The sequence below is a fragment of the Mobula birostris genome, chromosome 6 (assembly GCF_030028105.1).
Source record: "Mobula birostris isolate sMobBir1 chromosome 6, sMobBir1.hap1, whole genome shotgun sequence".
Lineage (NCBI taxonomy): Eukaryota > Metazoa > Chordata > Chondrichthyes > Myliobatiformes > Myliobatidae > Mobula > Mobula birostris.
In genome coordinates this window covers 142,438,313-142,453,130 of record NC_092375.1, presented here as the reverse complement: position 1 = coordinate 142,453,130, position 14,818 = coordinate 142,438,313, and the positions used below count along the sequence as shown (strand labels likewise).

The 14,818-nt window shown below is 40.1% G+C and overlaps 1 protein-coding gene across 1 annotated transcript in view; it reads left to right on the top strand.

The window, feature by feature from the left end:
• LOC140198600 (uncharacterized) overlaps window positions 1–13,882 on the top strand; it is a 46,499-nt gene extending 32,617 nt beyond the window's left edge. Inside the window, exons 4-6 of the mRNA XM_072259598.1 lie at window positions 5,496–5,807; window positions 11,379–11,564; window positions 12,609–13,882. Of these exons, the coding sequence (XP_072115699.1) occupies window positions 5,496–5,807; window positions 11,379–11,552 (486 nt within the window). The 3' untranslated portion in view covers window positions 11,553–11,564; window positions 12,609–13,882. The remainder of the gene's footprint in view (window positions 1–5,495; window positions 5,808–11,378; window positions 11,565–12,608) is intronic.
• The last annotated feature ends 936 nt before the right edge of the window (window positions 13,883–14,818 follow it).

Below are 14,818 nucleotides of genomic sequence, written 5' to 3'. Positions count from 1 at the left end.
CGTAGACAACGAGGACATAAAGATCATAGCCAGAGGCTCAGCAATCTCTTCCCTCGCCTCGTAGAGCAGCCTGGGGAATATTACATCAGTCCCCGGGGACTTATCCATCCTAATGCATTTTAACAACTCCAACACCACCTCTCCCTTAATATCAACATGCTCCAGAACATCAACCTCACTCATATTGCCCTCACCATCATCAAGTTCCCTCTCATTGGTGAATACCGAAGAGAAGTATTCATTGAGGACCTTGCTCATTTCCACAGCCTCCAGGCACATCTTCCCACCTTTATCTCTAATCGGTCCTACCTTCACTCCTGTCATCCTTTTTTTCTTCACATAATTGAAGCATGCCTTGGGGTTTTCCTTTACCCTACTCACCAAGGCGTTCTCATGCACCCTTCTTGCTCTTCTCAGCCCCTTCTTAAGCTCCTTTCTTGCTACCCTATGTTCCTCAATAGACCCATCTGATCCTTGCTTCCTAAACTTCATGTATGCTGCCTTCTTCCACCTGACTAGATTTTCCACCTTACTTGTCACCCATGGTTCCTTCACTCTACCATTCCTTATCTTCCTTACTGGGACAAATTTATCCCTAACATCCTGCAAGAGATCTCTTAGCATTGACCACATGTCCATAGTACATTTCCCTACAAAAACATCATCCCAATTCACACCCGCAAGTTCTAGCCTTATAGCCTCATAATTTGCCCTTCCCCAATTAAATAATTTCCTGGCCTCTCTGAAGGCCAGAGAGCAGTGGTCACTGTCTCCCAGATGCTCACCCACTGAGAGATCTGTGACCTGACCCGGTTCGTTACCTAATACTAGATCTAGTATGGCATTCCCTCGAGTCGGCCTGTCAACATACTGTGACAAGAATCCGTCCTGGACACACTTAACAAACTCTGCCCTGTCCAAACCCTTGGAACTAATCAGATGCTAATCAATATTACGGAAGTTAAAGTCACCCATGATAACAACCCTGTCATTTTTGCACCTTTCCAAAATCTGCCTCCCAATCTTCTCCTCTATATCTCTGCTGCTACCAGGGGGCCTATAGAATACTCCCAATAGAGTAACTGCTCCCTTCCTGTTCCTGACTTCCACCTATACTGACTCAAAAGAGTCAGAAGATAGCTTCTTCCATCTGGAAACAGGTACATATTCTCCCAGTATCTACTACCTTCATTAAATTTTCAGCATCTGTAGCTTTCTGATTTTCAAATTCCAGATGGTGTGTGTCAGTATCTCCCAATGATGAATCCCAATGCAATCTCATGCCCCTAGTTCTCATACAACGTTTGGTGACCAGACCGTTAGTCACCCATTCTTGCCCCATAACAACTGGTTTGTTAACCTCATGGGATTCCTTTTCTTATTAAGGAATATGAGAATAAATATATACCAGAGTTATGCAACAGAATATTTTAATTATCTGCAGCCTTGGAATTGGATTGACCTCAGTGATTGAAGAGCAGAAACACAAAGCCACCTTCAAAATGATAGTGTTTTCCAGATATATATTTTTGATCATTTTGATTTTTGATATATTGGGGGCTATTGCTAAGGGCCTGCGATGAATGCGGAGCAGCCGGTGGCAACAAATGGTTCCAACCCTGCACCACCCACCTGGGATCAGTAGTTCATCTGCTGCCCATTTTAGCCTGGATCTGTAAATGCGTCAGTTACTGGTTTGGAGGTGCTCTGTTGTATCCATCACTAATTTGTAAATAATTTACCTTTCTCAAAGTGTCACTTCCTCATGTCACACCTTCTCTCAGATTCCCAGTGGGATCTGCCATAGAGCTGCAGTCAACTCTGAGATCACTCTAGCTAGAGGCTTCCTGATCTTGATTCTCTATCCCCTGTCCGACTATCACCCTCAGCAACTGATCTGATCCCGCCCTCTTCTCTTAAGTTCAACTATTGAACTAAATCTGGCACTTAAAAGCTAACACTAGTAATGTAACCATGAAAGTACTAAATTATCGTTTAAAAAATCTTGTTCACAGTTAGCAGATGTATGACTCCAATGCCACCATTGATTCTCAATTCCTTTGACCAAGAAAGTCAATGAGCTCACAAAAAGGAGATTAATGGAACATAGAACATAAAACATTACAGAACAATACAAGCCACTTGTCCCAGGATGTTGTGCCGACCTTTTAATTTACTTTAAGATTAATCTAACCCTTCCCTCTTACACGCCATTCCATTTTGCTGTTACTTAAGAGTTTCTTAAATGCCCCTATGGTATCTGTCTCTATCACCACCCAAGGCAGGGCTTACCATGAACCCACCATTCTCTGTGTAAAATACTTACCTCTGATATCCACCCCACTCTATAATTTCCCCCAATCACCTTAAAATTATGATCCCCTTGTACTGGCCATTTCCACCATTGGAAAATGTCTCTGGCTGTCCGCTCAATCAATGCCTCTTATCAACTTGTATACCTCTATTAAGTCAGCTCTCATCCCCTTTCACTCCTGAGAAAAAAGCCCTCGCTCGCTCAACCTATCCTCATAAAACATGCTCTCTAATCCGAGCAGCATCCTGGTAAATCTCCACAGCAACCTCTCTAAAGCTTCCACATCCTTCCAATAATGAGGTGACCAAAACTGAACACAATATTCTAAGTGTAGTCCAACCAAGGTTTATGAAGTTGCAATACGATTTCACGGTTCTTGAACTCAATCCTCTGCCAAAACACCACGCACTTTCTTAACCACCCTATCAAATTGTGTGGCAATTTTGAGGGATCTATGAACATAGACCTCAAGATCCTTCTGTTCCTCCACACTGCAAAGATTCCTGCCATTAACCATGTATTCTGCCTTTAAATTCAGCCTTCTAAAGTGAATCACTTCACACTTTTCCAGGTGGATCCCCATCTTTCACTTGTCAGCTCAGCTCTGTATTCTGTCAATATCCTTCTGTAACATGTGACAAACTTTTACGTTATCCACAACTCCATCAGCTTTCATGTAAATTGCAAATTTACTAACCCACCCTTCAACTTTTTTGTCCAAGTCACAAAGAGCAGGGGTCTAGAACAGTTCAGAACAACAATGGACAACAATCTCCAGGCAAAATATGCTCTGTCTTCTATGAGCAAGTTAGTTCTGCATCCATATAGCCAGGTTTCCCTGGATCCCATGCCTACGACTTTTTGAATGAGGCTATCATGGGAAACTTAACAAATGTCTTACTAAAATCCGTATACACCAAACCCACTGTTCTACCTTCATCATTGTGCTTTGTCACATCCTCAAAGAATTTAGTCAGGCTCGTGAGTATGACCTACCCTTCACAAAGCCATGCTGACTATCCCTAATGTGACTATGCTTCTCCAAATGTTTATAAATCCTGTATCTAAGAATCTTCTCCAGTAATTTGCCCACCAATATAGTAAGATTTATTGGACTATAATTCCCAGGATTATCCCTGCTCCCATTCTGGAACAAAGGAATAAAATTTGTCACCCTCCAATCATCTGGTACCATTCCTGTGAACAGTGAGGGTGAACAGATCATTGTTAATGGTGCAGCAATTTCTTCCCTCACTTCCCATCGTAACCTGTCATGTATTCCACCCAACCTGTGGGATTCATCTATCATAATATTTTTCAAATGTTCCAGCATATCTTCCTTCTTAACAATGACACGTTCTAGCATATCAGCCTGTTTTATACAGTCCTCAAACACATTAATATCCCTCTCACTGCTGAATACTGAAGCAAAGCATTCATTAAGGACCTCCCCTACCTCCTCCAACTTCAGATAAATGTTTCTTCTTTTATTCCTAATCGATCCTACATCCTCCTGTACTTCACATACGTGTGTAATACCTTGAGGGTTTCCTTATTTCTACTCTCCGTCCTTGCCATGCCAGCTTCTAGCTCTCCTAAGTCCATTCTTCAGCTCCTTCATGTCACTCTCACTGTCTTGTTTTCGCAACCTTTCAAAATCTGTCTCCCGATCTGTTCCTCTGTGTGAGAGAGTCTATAGAATACTCTCTATAGAATGATTGCTTCCTTCCTGTTTCTGACTTCCACCCACACTGACTCAGTTGAAAATCCCTCCAGAACGTTCTCCCTTTTTGCAGCTGTGATCCTATCCCTCAATAGAAATGACACTCCCTCACCTCTTTTACTGCTTCCATTGTCCTTTCGAAACATCTAAATTCCTGAACATCCAGCAGCCATCCCTTTCCTTGGGACACTGCACTCCTCGTCTCCCCACTTCCCTTCAGAGCCTCAAAGCCAATCTCAATGCCATAGACCTAAGTCACTGAGGGTTTACTCTGGTAGTACCATAGGGGTACTCTGCACTGGCTGCCCATTCCCTTTCCCTTTGCTGACAGTCTGCCAGATACCTGCCTCCTGCAGCTTATGGGTGACCACCTCCTTGTAACCTTTATATATCACCTCCTGATTGTTCTGTATGATCTATAAGGCACCTAACTGTAGCTCCAGTTCCCTAATACTGCAGCTGGATACTCTTCACACGAATGTAGTTATCAGGGAGATTGGTGGTCACTCAAAACGCCCACAGTTGACATGAGGAACACACAAATAACCTTGGATCCATTCTTTCTATTCTGGGTAGACACCAATAGACAAAGAAAGAAACAAGGAAAGAAACTTACCAGAAATTTACCATAGCCTTTGCTTCTTCTCACCGGAGCACCTTGAGCCAAAGCCGCAAGCTGTCTACTCTAACACCATCCACTCATACAACGGACACTCCCACAATGGTCACTCTGCTTAAACCTCATTTCTTATTATAGGCCTTTGCCAAGAGCCTAATAATCCATGATATCTCAAGCCCTCCGAAAAGTTACAAAACTTTTTATAGCTCATGCTCACTGTTCTAAATATGTGATTGCGCATGAATATTTTGAGCCCACTGCAAAGCTAAGAGTATTGCTTTTTTTTAGAGAAACTTTCAACGGGTAAACAAATACAAGTGTCTCTAGAGTGTGTCATATGCTACTCACCCTGACCTCTTCGAGAACCGTCACCTTGTCATGGTGGAGAGACAAGTGGGTTCCCGAAATCCCAAGAGAGATGCTGCCTGGAGTTTAGCTCGTGGTAGGGTCACCCATGATGATGAAGTCAAGGAAGAGTTTCTAGACAAAGAGCAATTCATCCACAATGTTAACGGTGGATCTGGTGGAAGATGATGTCATATCACAATAGCAGTGTGAGTGGAGAAAGACTGCAGCAGTGAAGGGTTTTCAGTCATCTTTCACTCCATGCTACTGGACACTGACATTGATCTGTCGAGGCCGCCCATCCATTAGCCTCCCCAAGTTCAACAAAGTCACACATAGGCATTCTCCATTAAGGGACCTTACTTTGATGATAAAACAATGCCTATAGGAATAACCCACTTAAAACTGATGCCTATGAGCAATAGGTCAATATTCTGAGGGTAATTACAAATCTGCTGCTTTGAAAGTTTTATGGAATTACATTTTGTTTACAGGAGACTGCTAATTGTACAGGCCGAGTCCTAATCGAAGAGGACAGAGTTCGTAGTGTCATTATTAATTGCACAAATACCACAGCAGCAGACCCACTTGATACATCAACTGCCACACCAACAACAACAGGCTCTACACTAAACCCATCCAGTACCTCAACAAATACATCAGCTACCACACCAGCAACTAGACAAACCTCAGCAGTGAATATGACATCAACAACGAAGATGACAACAACAACAACAACAAGAAATCGATCATCATCGTCATCATCCTCTGAAAGTAGTGAATCATCAGAAAGATGTTCAAGAAGGGTAATTCATGGATTTTCATTGAATTTATTGTGAGAATGCGTGCAAAAACAGTAGCATAAATATTTAACATTTTTAACTTCCAATGTAAAAATAGAGGAACTGATTTGAACACTGTTTTATAGAGTCATAGGACTTAAAAGTTATTTCAGCACAGCACGGGAACAGGCTCTCCTCCACACAATGTGCTGACCGTGATGGCAAACCAAACTAATCCCATCTGCCTACACCTGGTCAATATCCCTCCATTCCCTGCCTGCTTATGTGTCTGTATAAATGACCTGTCAGGTAGGCAACATAATGCAGAGTCAGGGAGCTGTACAGCAGGGAAATGGGCTCTTGACTCAACAAGTCCACGCTGACCTTTATGCCCACTTACACCAATCCTATTTGCCTGCATTGGGACAGGCCTTTGATGCTTTCAGGATTTTGTGTTTTCTGAGCATGGGAGAGGGGAGAAGGGAAAATTGTTGGGGTGGATGTGGTCTTTAATTTTGCTGCTGTTGTATTGAAGCAGTGAGAAATATAGTCCACAATCAGTTACTTCGTCTTGCTGACACAGTGCAAGAATATTATTGCAACATCACTCAACCAACCAATCTGTCTCATTCCTGCATATTTTCTTGTTGCCATTTCAGATTTACTAACAGTTGTATCATCTGCGAATGTGTAAATGGCGGTGAGATGTGCTCAACCACATAGTCATGAATGTAGAGAGAGTAGAGCACGTCGCTAAGTACAATTCCTTGAGTTGCACTTGTGTTGATTGTTAGCAAGGAGGCGATATTATCACCAATTAGTAATGATAGAGTCTCATGATGATGAAGCTAAGGATCTAATTGCAGAGGGATATACAGAGTCCCAGGTTTAGAAACGTGATTATTAATTTTGAGGGTATGATGGTATTGAAAATTGAGGTGTCTTTGATAAATAACAGCCAGGCATATGTTTTTCTGTTGTCTACAGTTCTTTGATGTAAATTAGAGAGGGTCAAAGGGCTCATGCCAAATTCCTTTAGCCTTCTGAGAAGATAATGACACTGGTGAGTTTTCTAGGCTGTGGCATTTATGTGGCTGGACCAAGTCAGACTAATGATGATGTTCACCCATAGGAACTTGAAGTTCTCACCCTCTCAACCCAATAGCATTGGTGTGGGCAGGAACTTGTGCACCACACCTTTCCTGGGGTCAATGTCCAGATATTTTGTATTGCTGTCTTTGACAGAAGGGTTCTGGTCATGACACTTGGTCACTAAGCTCTCCCGTACTCCAACTCATCTCATTTGTAATATGGCCCACACCAGTGGGATCATCTGAAAATGTATAGATGGAGTTAGAGTAGAATCTGGACATGTCATGTGTGTTGCAGGAGTAGGGTAGGGATTGATGATACAGCTTTGTGGGGCACAAGTGTGTTCACAGTAGTTGTGGCATAAGTTTCAATGCCGATCCTTACAGATTGTGGTCTGTTGGTCAGGAGGCCAGGAATCCAGTTGCAAAGGTATGTGTCGAGTCCCAGATCTTAAGTTTGGAGATATACTCCACTGACAACCCTCTGCTGCTGATTGCAAAAGTTCACGTCTTGGAAGCTTAAATGAATCCTGGAATGTCCAGATTACAGTAGAAGAAGTGTTGAATGTGTTAAAATGCAAGAAGGCAGACAAATTTCTGAATCCAGACAAGGTGCATTCACAACAATATGGGAGAAGAAAATGTGAGAGAACTTACACAAGGTTCCAGAAGACAGAAGGATAGCAAATTATTTAAGAAGGGATGGACAAAACCTCATCATAGGTAGATTGCAGGAAAGCATTCTGAGGGATAAGAAATATTTACATTTGGAAAGGCAGGACTTGATTAGGTGTAGCCAGGATAGTTTTGTGTGTAGGAGAGTATATTTTAAGCACTTGATTTAATGGTTTTAATCAAGTGATGAGGAAGGTTATTGAAGGGTGGTGATAGATGTGGTGTATATGGATTTTCCTAGGGCTTTTGATCAGGTTTCACATGGTGAGCTGCTCCAGGAGGTGAGATAGCATGGCATCCAAGGAGAGCTAGAAAACTACATACAAGATTGTATGGATGGTAGGAAACAGGTAGATGAATGATTTTCAGACTGGAGGTCTGTGACTCATGGTATGCCCCAGCAGTCAGAGCTGAGCCCATTGTAATTTGTCAACTAAATTAATGATATGGATGAGGCTATATGAAGAACACTTAAGAAATAGTTTGTAAGTTTGCAGATGACACTAAAATAGGTGGTGTCATAGGCAGAGAAGAAGAGTATTAAGGATTGCTCTGGGATCTTGATTGGTTGAGTAGGATGAGGAATGGTAGATACAATTTATTCTAGGTAAGTGAAATATGTTACATTTTGTAAAGATAAATCAGCAAGAGTTTAACATTAAATGGGTACTGTTGTAGAACAGAGGAACCATGCGGTACAGATGCATGGTTCCCTTACAGTGAAAGCACAGGTGAAAAATGCTTTTGGCATGGTAGCATTCATCAGAGTGCTGAATATAGAAGTTATGAGGTTACGTTGCTATTGTACAAGACTATTGTACAAAACAGAGATTTTTTTGGATCATTCTTGGAGTATTGTGTTCAGTTTTGATCATGCTGTTATAGAAGGATGTGATTAAAATGGAAAGAATGCAAAAAAAGATTTACATGGACTTGGACGTAAATTGAGGCACTGAGATATAGGGAGAGCCTTTCATCTTTGGAGTGGAGGAGACTGAGGGGTGGGTTCATAGATATAAGTGAAGTCACATGGGGGATAGAAAGGGTGAACAGTTTGTTTTGTCTCCAAGATTGGGAAAAGAAAACTAAAAGACATAGTTTAAGGGGATAGCTAAAACATTTCATCATAATCCGAGGAGAAACATTTTTACACAGCTTGCGGTAGATATATGGAACTAGCTGCCAGAGAAAGTGGTCGAGACATGTATAACAGATGCTTTTAAGAAGGGTGTGGGCAGGTATATGCATGACCTGTTCTGGTCCAAGTTCTGGAAAAGTGGGGTTTGTTTGAACACACAGCTTGTCGGCATGATCATGTATGAGACAAAGGGCCTTTACTCGTGCTGTACTTCTCTATGACTCTAACATTAACTGCACGGTCAGAGCACAGGGATCCCTTCAAAAAATAGCACTGGATTTTGTAAGGACAATATGTTATCTCAGCCCTTCATCATTTTCCATTAGGCCTTCAATTTTCTTTTCTTTATGAAATCCATTAACGACTGAACCTCTTGTGCATTTTAGAAGTAACAGACTTTACAGTCATGATATCCTTGGCATTTTCATTGTTCATCTTAATTTTTTTTTGTCTATCTTCAATGGAAAATTTCACTCTGCCTTCTAGATGACTCATTATCTTAAACACCTCTATCATCTCCACTCTTTTCCTTTTCTGCTCAAAGGAGAATAATCCCATCATCTTCAACCATTCCTTTTGAACATTTTTGGCACCCTACATAAGGCCTTCACAAAAATCTTAAATGTAGTGACTTGGAATAGATGTTATAGCCAGGTTGATCTTTAATAAAGGCTCTTCATAAATTCTCCACCAATGTGCTCTATGCATCTATGTTTGAAGCTCAGGTCTCTGTGTACTTTTCACAGCAACTTTCACAACCTACTTTGCTTCTACAAATGTTGGTGGACTTAGATCTTTGAGCTGATGCACTTTCGTTGATATTAGATTACTTATGGAAATCAAGAGAGCATATGTTTAAGATAGAGGAAGGAATTTCAAAGGGGATTTGAGAAGATCTATTTTATACATACAATGTTTGATAATCTGTAGCTCAGTGTAGAGGAGGCTGGGGTTGATACAATTGTACTTTTATGGCGTATATAAACAGATAGCTCTCTTGGATTTGTTGTATTGTCTCTCCTTCTCTTCACATGTATTATTTCTTCCTCCAGTGCTGCTTCACCCTCTCAATCATTTCTAATTTCACATCCTACTCCCAGTGGGTGCGTTTGAGTAATAACATATCTGACTCATACTCAGAACCAAGAGTTGAGCTCACCCAGCTACAACACAGCCCAGGAGTGTGAGAAGTGTTCCATATTTTCTCACATGGCAAAGGATATACTGTACATTTAATGAGAACAAGGTGACCTGCTATGTATCCATCATTCAAGCTCCTTAAATTCATTGATACATCTGTTCACAATTATTAACTTGCTTTTACCACATTATTGTAGGTTAGTTAGACTCACTGCTCTGCAGCACTCATCAGCATCTCATCCCATCCCTGCCCCACAGTCTAAGGGGAAAACTGTGGCGCACAAAGCTTTCCTATCATCAAATTTTGTTGGTATCAGATTTAACCAGCATTATTTTAAATAACCTTTGGAATGAATTCCTTTGAGAATTCTAGCATGGTACTGACATCAAAACAGATTTCAGCCTATGAGTTTTACTGATGCTGGGAGCTTTGGACCAACTTAAAGCAAACCTGGACAGAAATACCTATGAGCCATGATCAGTGACAGTGACCTGAATATGGTATTGTGGCTTACAGTAGGCAAATCTGCCACCCCAGCACCAGCACATGCACCAGGACTAGGTCCCATTTCTCAGTAGCTGTCCAATGCCACTGTGGGCTTAAATAGCTGAAGTGTATTAATCATGGAATCCAACAGCGATGGCTTCCCATCTCTCAGACCAGGAAATCTATCAGCTGAGGATATACCAAGTAAAAAAAACTAAAACTACAAATCCAAAATAAAGTTAAGAAAATTCAGGAAATTCTCAACATACCTGCACAGAAGCCACATTGTGTTTTTATTATTTTTTAAACTTATGCATTATGATAAAATTAGTGCAACTATAACAAGCTCTTTGCAATTGTTGAGAAGAATTGGTTGCTAGGTTTTAGTTTTTAGTTCATTTAAGTTAGATCACAATTTGCATGAAAATATAAAAACAGGTTTTAACTTTACAGTTATTTGAGTAGGTACAGGCTGTTCTCTAATGTTAGAGACTATGAAACACATTTGTATCAATCCAATCTTGCTGACAGCTATAACAGCTGGTGAGTCTGAGAATGGGGGCCACACCAAAGCTGTTCTACGAGTGTCACTACCCTAATATATACTCGGCTGCAACAATGAGCAGATGGCCAGGTCTCTAACAGAAACCTGCACTAGATGTCACGTCGGAAGAAGAACGTGTCCCAGAATGTCCTGTGATTTGGGGTAATGGTATAACTGTCCCAATATTATAGAATAGCCTGAATCAAGGAGTTTATGAAAATCAGGCCACACATTACTGAGAACATAATGCTTATGTTCTCCTGTTAAGTGCTTAAAATATATTAATTCACATGCAGTCACAGAGCCACATCATGAAAACTTCCATAAGCTAACTAATGGAGGTCCAATCTGATCAATACATTCTGACAATCAGGTGCTTAAAATGGACAGGTCTGTTTGCATATAAGATGTGGTTATTTTGAGCAGAGGCAGATTCAAAGATGCTATCATAAACATCAGCAGAAAAAGGGCATTATTTTCTTTTGAGTAACTGTATAAATAAAACATTTTATCCTCAAAGTTTGGCTGGAGAAGATATTGGATCTGCAGGAGGAGACAAAGTTTGAGAAGAGGCAATAGGAGGAGATGGAGACCTCGCTACAGAAGATGGCAAGATAGAAGACAACTGATCAGTCCATATAGGAGTACTTATGCTACAAGTACATCCTACAAGGCAGAGGAAAATGGAGAGTAAAATGAAGGCTTGGTAAGTATCAACTCAGTTATTTGTCAACTTCTGAAAAGGAAATTCTCATTTTGTTTTATTTGTGTAATTACTTTATTGAATAAAATAGGCCATCTCACCCAGTTGAGTTTTCCTGATATTTATCCTTCAAATGAGCACAAATCCTAATTCCAGTTCTAATGAAAGTTCTTTGACCTGAAGCATTATTGAAAACTTCTTTTTCACAAATATGGCCTGATCTGCTGAGTATTTCCAACATTTTTCTTTTTTTTATTTTCAAATTTCCAGCCTCCGTAGTTTTCTTGATTTTCATTCACTAATCCATTTTTCCTATTGAGATCTTGTAAATATGCTTATATGGAAATGAAATACATAATCATCATTTGCTTTAATATCCTTTACTCATCCAACTGCCCATGAACGGAATTGAAATTTCTGAGTATTTGTTCTTGATTTTTTTGCAGTAAAAGCATTTCAAATTAAATAATTTATTTCATGTTCACACAACTAATATTACATGACAAACACACAAAAGCAGTCAATTTCTACACACATATGTCCAAGGGGAAGACAATTTCATTTATTGTTACTTAAGGAAAATGATTACCAAAAAGAATTTTGAAAAATGATACATTAATGTTCAGTTGAAGCTATGAGAATCATTCAGAACCACTTTCATTACTAATAACTTCAATGAAGTGAAATTTGCTGTTCCATGTCAGCAGTGCAGTATAAAGGCATAAAAGTTACAATAAATTACAAAATAAATATAAGAAATAATGTAGTAGGGTTTATGGGTTCATGTATCATTCAGAGATCCGATGGCAGAGGGGAAGAGGCTGTTTCTGAATCAATGAGTGAGAGTTTTTAGGTTCCTGTAACTCCTCCCCAAGAGTAGTAATGGGGGAGTGGGGGGTGGGAAGAGCATGTCCCATTAGATGACGACTCCTTGTGATGGATGCTGTCTTCTTGATGCACCAACTCTTGAAGATGCCCTAAATAATGGGAAGGTTTATACCTCTGATGAAAGCTTGAAATAAATAAACTTTTCAATTTGAATTTCAGATTTTATGGTAAAACCAATGGATGAAGATATGAAGACAGATAGAATTAGTCCATATGAATAAAATTATTGGTCATAAAAACGTAACTTTACACATATTTTTAATTACAAGTAGTGTGCTATTAAATCATTAGTATTTTATGCAATAGCTTTCAATGGAATTTACAAAGTTCTTGCTGTTCATTGATGTACAAACTAATTAGTTTGAGCTATTTTCTATTCCTAATGTCCTTGAATAAGAAGTAGAATCATATTATTGGGTTTAGCTATGTCTGTCTTCAGGGCATAGCTGCCTGGTGGTGAGCATTCCTTAATGAAAGCATGTAATTTGTGAAATTGGATCAGACTCCTTCATGTGTTGGGCACGTGGCCAAGTGGTTAAGGCATTCATCTAGTGATCTGAAGGTCGCTAGTTCGAGCCTCAGCTGTGACAGCGTGTTTCTGTCCTTGAGCAAGGAACTTAACCACATAAGGCGCCTCACACAGATTTCCAATCTGCTCTTTGTAAGGCATGAAAACGCCTGACGCAGGCCTCTCATGGTCTGAGTCGACATTCCCTTCCTCTTCCCTTCCATTCATGAGAGATTCATGTAAACATTACTGACATCTTCCTCTCATTAATGGTACAGTATAACATTCATTTCCATCCACGTTGCCATCAACTGTAGGATGTTTTGTATTACGGTCATGGAACAGGCTCAGAAGAACTAGGAACACATCACTCTAGGTTATTAGTTTTTCTGCTCTTTATATAAAATTCCCACAGTTAGAACTTTAGAGTGCATTTTTCTGCTGGGATATTCACTCGCATTTCTGCTGGGATAGTCATCTCTCACTCCTCTGCAGCCTTGTCATTTCCTTTTAATAAAGAATTTATTGTTTCTGTCCATCGGCCATTGAAGTGTCTTCTCTGAATGATGCACAGTAAGATGTAGGGATGTGTAAAATTGGATGAAGTCCAATCAGGAACAGTTCATATCATGCATCTGCATCTTTCTGGATGGAAACTACCCTATAGCTGCTTGAAATCAAAATATTTTCCAGTTTGCTTGCATAGAATATAATTTGGTGTTGATGATTAATGCAAGAATGTTTGAAATGCCAAAAATAGAGGTATAATCCATTGTTTGTTGAGAGATTAAATATCTGATCCCTGGGTTCAGCAAATAAAGGTGACAGTCAATTCAGATATTTATCTATTTCCTTAAATGGTAAGATTTTTAGCTATCTTAATGCTAATAGTTGTCTTAATTCTTGTTTGAATAAAAATCTAATTATCAGAACCTTCTGAATGTCTTATGACCTTTTATTAATGGGAAGAAATAAGTCTTGAAGCTCAATTCATTTCTGAAGATTGGTGCTCCAAAAATAAGTAAACACCGCTTCTCATCAAATCATGAATTCTGCCATTGCCATCAATTGCAATAAGGCTCAAGTACGATATCTAATGGGTGTTTAATCCACTGATCATCTTCTTTGTGTCACAAGGTGGAACAAGTTTCTCACCTTTTGTCAGGTCATGAATGGTTGGGCAAAGCGATGCTAGCTGCAATAATCAGATATTAAGCCACTCGCTTCCCAGCAAAGGCATTAAATTGTGAAAAGATTAAATGAAGATACCTATTAATGTCAACACGAATGCAGGGTTAATCAGCGTTAATGCAGGAAAGAGACAATGAGGTAAAAGGTCAGCCATAATCTTACTGAATGGTGGAGCAAGCACGGGGCTGAAAGGTCAATGATGTTGTAAAATAGACACAGAGGGAAATGTTGGTTTCAGGCAGATGTCTCATTAATGGGGTGCTGAACCATTTTGGGGACTTGTTACTTTGGCTTTGGGGTACTAAACAGATGCTGCCCCAAATAGCAGCTCCAGTTCATAAGCCTAGTCATGCATCAGCTCTTGGTCTCAGAACACGTTACAGTGTCCTGAGTAATACAGAGTGCTCTAAGTTCATCACTGCAGAATTATTGACTCCTTTCTTGAAGCGTGACTGCGGTGGAGGCCAGGTCCGTGGCTATATTTAAGGCAGAAGTTAATCATTTCCTGATCAGTCAGGACATCAAAGAATATGGCGAGAAGGCTGGTGTACGGGGTTGAGTGTTACCTGGTATCAGTCATGATGGAATAGCTAAGCAGACTCAATGGTCTGAATGGCCTAATTCTGCTCCTCTGTCTCGTGGCCTTATGGTCTAACTAATCTGAGGCACA